This window comes from Octopus bimaculoides, chromosome 10 (assembly GCF_046866305.1).
Source record: "Octopus bimaculoides isolate indiv1 chromosome 10, ASM4686630v1, whole genome shotgun sequence".
Taxonomy (NCBI): Eukaryota; Metazoa; Mollusca; class Cephalopoda; order Octopoda; family Octopodidae; genus Octopus; species Octopus bimaculoides.
In genome coordinates this window covers 6,809,512-6,814,511 of record NC_142937.1, presented here as the reverse complement: position 1 = coordinate 6,814,511, position 5,000 = coordinate 6,809,512, and the positions used below count along the sequence as shown (strand labels likewise).

The 5,000-nt window shown below is 39.2% G+C and overlaps 1 protein-coding gene across 1 annotated transcript in view; it reads left to right on the top strand.

Annotated features, from left to right (window-relative positions):
- LOC106871452 (dynein axonemal heavy chain 5) overlaps nt 1–5,000 on the top strand; it is a 330,351-nt gene that overhangs the window by 299,825 nt on the left and 25,526 nt on the right. The window contains exon 63 of the mRNA XM_089358345.1: nt 379–481. Coding sequence (XP_089214471.1) covers nt 379–481 — 103 coding nt within the window. The remainder of the gene's footprint in view (nt 1–378; nt 482–5,000) is intronic.

Sequence of the window (5,000 nt, the reverse complement as noted above, 5' to 3'; positions counted from 1 at the left end):
AGTTACAACTCATTAGATACATATTTCAAATTCCGCGTCGATAAAATGAAGTATTCGTCAAGTCCTGAAGTTCGGTTTGATCAAACAAGCCTTCACTATATTTGACCTTTTAATTAAATTAAAGACTCATTTTTCTGCAAAAAAAAAGGACGTGCTCCAAGGGAACTAATTCTAATGTTTCGAGTTATTCCCCTTGCATTTTCTTGCGTATAATTCTTTTGTTTAAAAACATGATTAATACTTTGACAAAAATTAAACTGGATTTTAGAGTAGTAGCTGTAAGTCTTTATTCAGTATGAAACACACAGACACACACACACGCGCATTTGTGTGTGTATGCATTAGTAATATTAATTTTCTTTTACTTTCTGCTTTTAGGACGACAAAGCAATTGCAGAGAAGAAATTGGAAGCTGCCAAACCTGCCCTTCTAGAAGCAGAATTGGCTTTACAGACCATCAAACCAGCACATATAGCAACAGGTATTTGTTACGTTTGGTTGTTTTTACCCTTATTGCTTATAATAGCACTTAAATCCCTGCATATACATCTAAATAAAAAATAGCTAACAATCTATTCTTCCAATCTTTCAGTCTCAGTAGTCACCATCTTTGACACAAAAGAACTGAGGCACATTAACACTGATTTCTTATCTAGACTATGACATATTTCGTCATTACTGTTTATTTTACAAGTGCTACACTTTAGCTTGTTTCAGGTAAGAAGTAGCCAGAAGATTGTCTGTGAAACGCTCTCTATGATGATCAACCATAAAGTTTACAGGAAAGAATTATCTCCTTTGTAAATATTACACATATACATACACTCATGCATATGAACACTCATGTTCTAGTTCCTCAACCTACTCTTCAGCATTCAGAGTCCATGTCTCACTACCATGGAGTATAGCCGTTTGCATACAAGCATCATATAGTCTACCTTTCACTCTGAGCGAGAGACCTTTTGTTGCCAACAGAGGTCTTTGAACTTCCTCCACCCAATTCTTAATGTAGAAACAATACATTCAGAGCATCCTCCACCATTGCTAATTTGGGTAACAGAAACTATCTACAACCTCAAGAGAGCCTCCTGGGCATTTGAGAGAGTCTAATTCTTGTGTGCTCTTAGAGATTATTGTTCCTGCACTTCTGCCGCATACAAAGACTACTTTATCTGTTAATCTACCTGTGGTACCACTGCATCTTTTATGTGTCCATAGTTTTCCACTTCCCATCTATATTTTTTTACTAATATATACATGCACACATACAGAACGCTTATGTCATCCTACGCATAGATACAAATGCATGCGTACACACCTACTTACATATACACACACGCGTACACACACACACGCGTACACACACACACGCGTACACACACACGCGTACACACACACACACGCGTACACACACACACACACACACGCAGACACGCACACACACGCACACGCACACGCACGCGCGCGCACATACACACAGACACACTCGTTTATACATAAATGCACACAGTTAAGAAACATCTCCATCCTAGGAGTTGCCACGATTCTTAGTCTCTGTATTCTAACTTTTCCCCAAATAACAGACACCATGGTGCCATTTTTGGTTATTAATGATACAAATTAGCTTGTGAAAGACGCATCTAATTCATTTTTTGTTTTTTGGTCACTGTAGGTGTTCAAAGGGAAGGAATTAAGAAAATTAATGTTTCTTCAACGAAGGGGAGTAACTCGTCATGTTTTTATGTAACAAAAGCAGCATAAACATTTTATAAATATATTGATATGATAACCTCTATTAATATGTGTTAACATATCTTTTATAGATAATAAATATGTTTACACATGCGTGCATATATGTGTGCATGTGTATTTGTGAGTATATATATATATATATATATATATATATATATATATATATACATTAATATAATACTGTACAAAGGACTTTCTATTTCTTGTTCTACTATACAAATGTATATACGAGTACATCTTGTTTGCTATCAAATACTGTTAGTCTATATATGCGTGTCTTTGCACTTGTGTTTGTCTCGTACTTGACAACCAGTGTTGGTTTATTTATGCTCCCAAAACTTAGTAGTTCAGCAACAAAAACTGATAGAAAAATGAAATAAGTACAGGGGTTAATTTGTTTGACCTACAATTTGTTCAATAACTGAAGAAGTCAAAGGTAAAAAGGTTTAAATACTAACTAAGCAGATGAATATTTTCTTTAGAATTTGTCTAGAAATCTTTAAATGATGGAAATAAGGCTAGTCTTGTGAAAGACATCGTTTTAATAGATTAATATATCCACCACACACACACACATGCACTTGCACGCAGGCACACAAACATGCACCACACATTTGTGTAGTGAGAAGTCTGCTTCCCAACCACATTGCTCTGGGTTCACTTCGTCTGTCTGGCAGTAGGTGTTTTCTACTATAGTCCTGGACCAACTACAGCCATGTGAGGTGGATTTGGTAGACAGAAACTGAAAGAAGTCCATCAAAAACACACACACACACACACACACACACACACACACACACACACACACACACATATCAGGTCATCCCATAAGTTCTGTCCGAATTTTGAATAAAGAAAACAAGTGATCAAATGTTATATTTTAATTTAATCATCAATGTACGTTCTCTGGTTATCTATGACCTCTTTCCAGCTATTTACAAGATTTTTAATCGCATCAATGTAAAACTCTTTTGGTTTCAAAGCAAAGAACTTTGAAATATCAGTTTCGACCTCCTCCTGGCTTGCGTAAGTTATGTCCTCCAAATGATTTTGTAAACTACGAGACAAATGGAAGTCTGAATGAGCAAGGTCGGGAGAGTAAGGTGGGTGGGGAATATTTTCCCAGCCATGCCCTTCGATCTTCTGTGATGTGGTCATTGCAGTATGGGGTCACGTATTGTCCTGTTGAAACATCACTCCTTTTCGATTCACTAAAGCGGGTCTTTGTTTTCTTCAGAGCTTGATTCAAACGCTCTAATTGCTGACAGTAGTCTTGAGCATTGATTGTTGCATGAGGTGGTAACAATTCCAAGTGAATTACTCCTTTGCAGTCCCACCAGATGGAGAAAAGAACCTTTTCCCCATGAAGTTCCTTCTCGGTTTTGGTTGAGCTTTATCCTTCTTACCAAGCCACTGTTTACGACGTTTAACGTTTCGATAGAAGATCCGGAAGTATTTCGACTCCTCTCCGGAACTTTCCAGGAAGTCCTTGGAATTTGCAGGAAGTCCTCGGAACTTTCTAGGAAAACCTCGGAACTTTCCAGGAAGTCCCACTCTTGGAACTTTGCAGGAAGTAGCTCATCCTCGGAACTTCACAGGAAAACCTCGGAATTTTCTAGCAATTACTACACTTGGAACTTTCCATGAAGTAGCTCATCTTCGGAACTTTTCAGGAAAACATCTGAACATTCCAGGAAGTTGCACACTCGGAACTATCCAGGAAGTAACTAATCCTCGGAATTTTCCAAGAAGTAGCACACCCTTGGAACTTTCCAGGGAAACATCGGAACGCCCTCGAAAATTTCCAGGAAGTCCCAGCCTCGGAACTATCCAGAAAGCTCATCTTCGGAACTTTCCCGGACGGCCAGGCCTCAGAAATTTCCAGGGAGTAATTCATACGCGGAACTTTCCAGGAAAAGATCGGAACTTTCCAGGAAATCTATCCTCGGAACTATCCAGGAAGTAGCTCATCCTCAGAACTTTCCAGGGAAACATGGGAAGTTTCCAGAAAACCCCACCCTCGGAATTGAACTTTCCAGGAAGTAGCTCGTCCATGAAACTTCCCACGAAAACCTCGGAACATTCCAGGAAGTCCCATCCACGGAACGTTCCAGGAAGTAGCTCATCCTCGGAACTTTCCCACCCTCGGAATTTTAAGGAAGTAGCTCATCCTCGTAAATTTCCAGGAAATCTCGGCCTCGGAACTTTCCAGGAAGTAGCTCATCCTCGGAACGTTCCAAAGAAACCTCGGAACTTTTCAGGGAGTCCCACCCTAGGGACTTTCCAGAAAGAAGCTCATCTTCGGAACTTTCTAAGGAATCTTAGGAACTTTTCAGGGAATCATCGGAACTCTCCAGCTAGTCCCATCCTCAGAACTTTCCAGGAAGTAGCTCTTGCACGGAATTTTGCAGGAAGTCCCATACTCGGATCTTTCCAGAACTTTTCTGGAAGTAATTCCTCCCTCTTCTCGAAACTCTCCAGGAAGTAATTCCTTCCATCCTCGGAATTTTCCAGGAAATATTTCCTCCTCCCCTTCTTTGGATCTTTCCATGTGTATTTCCTCTCCCTCGCAACTTTCCAGGAAGTAATTCTTCCCCTCCTTCTCTTCCTTGGAACTTTCCAGGAAGTACTTTGCCCCCTCCCTCGGAACTTTCCAAGAATTGATTCCCCTCCTCGGAACTTTCCCTAGCAGTGAAATCTCCCTCAAAACTCCCTACTGTATTAATGCGACAATTCTGCGTATTATGTAGTTTGAATGTGAAACTGCAAGGTGTGTGAGCAACTGGTTGTGTTAATGGTCGATAAAAGGGGAATTACTTTAGAAAAAGTTTTAATCGCTGTTCTCGGTAAGTATGGGGGTTAGGAAAAATAGAAGAGGCATTAAGAAGTTGACGTTAAGAATTGCTTTAACAGAAAATGAAGCTGTAAGAATTAATGGGAAAATTGCATGTAAGAATTAATAGCAGACGTATACAATTTAAGAAAAGTGAAGATAAAAGCTAAGTGAAGAAGTATGGAATAAGTAATTGTTATACGCTTATAGAAAAGCAATTTATATTAGAGAATAGATACATACCTGTTGAAGACGAAAATGTATGTGAGAGCTATTGTATTGGACGTGTGTATAATCATAGAGAAAATGAAAGACATATGAAATGGACGTGCATGTGTGCGTGTGTATTTTGCGGTTAATTGGGCGGGATTTTTGCAGTTAGCCAGAGGTGGTTTGTGTTTTATCTCTCGATCAA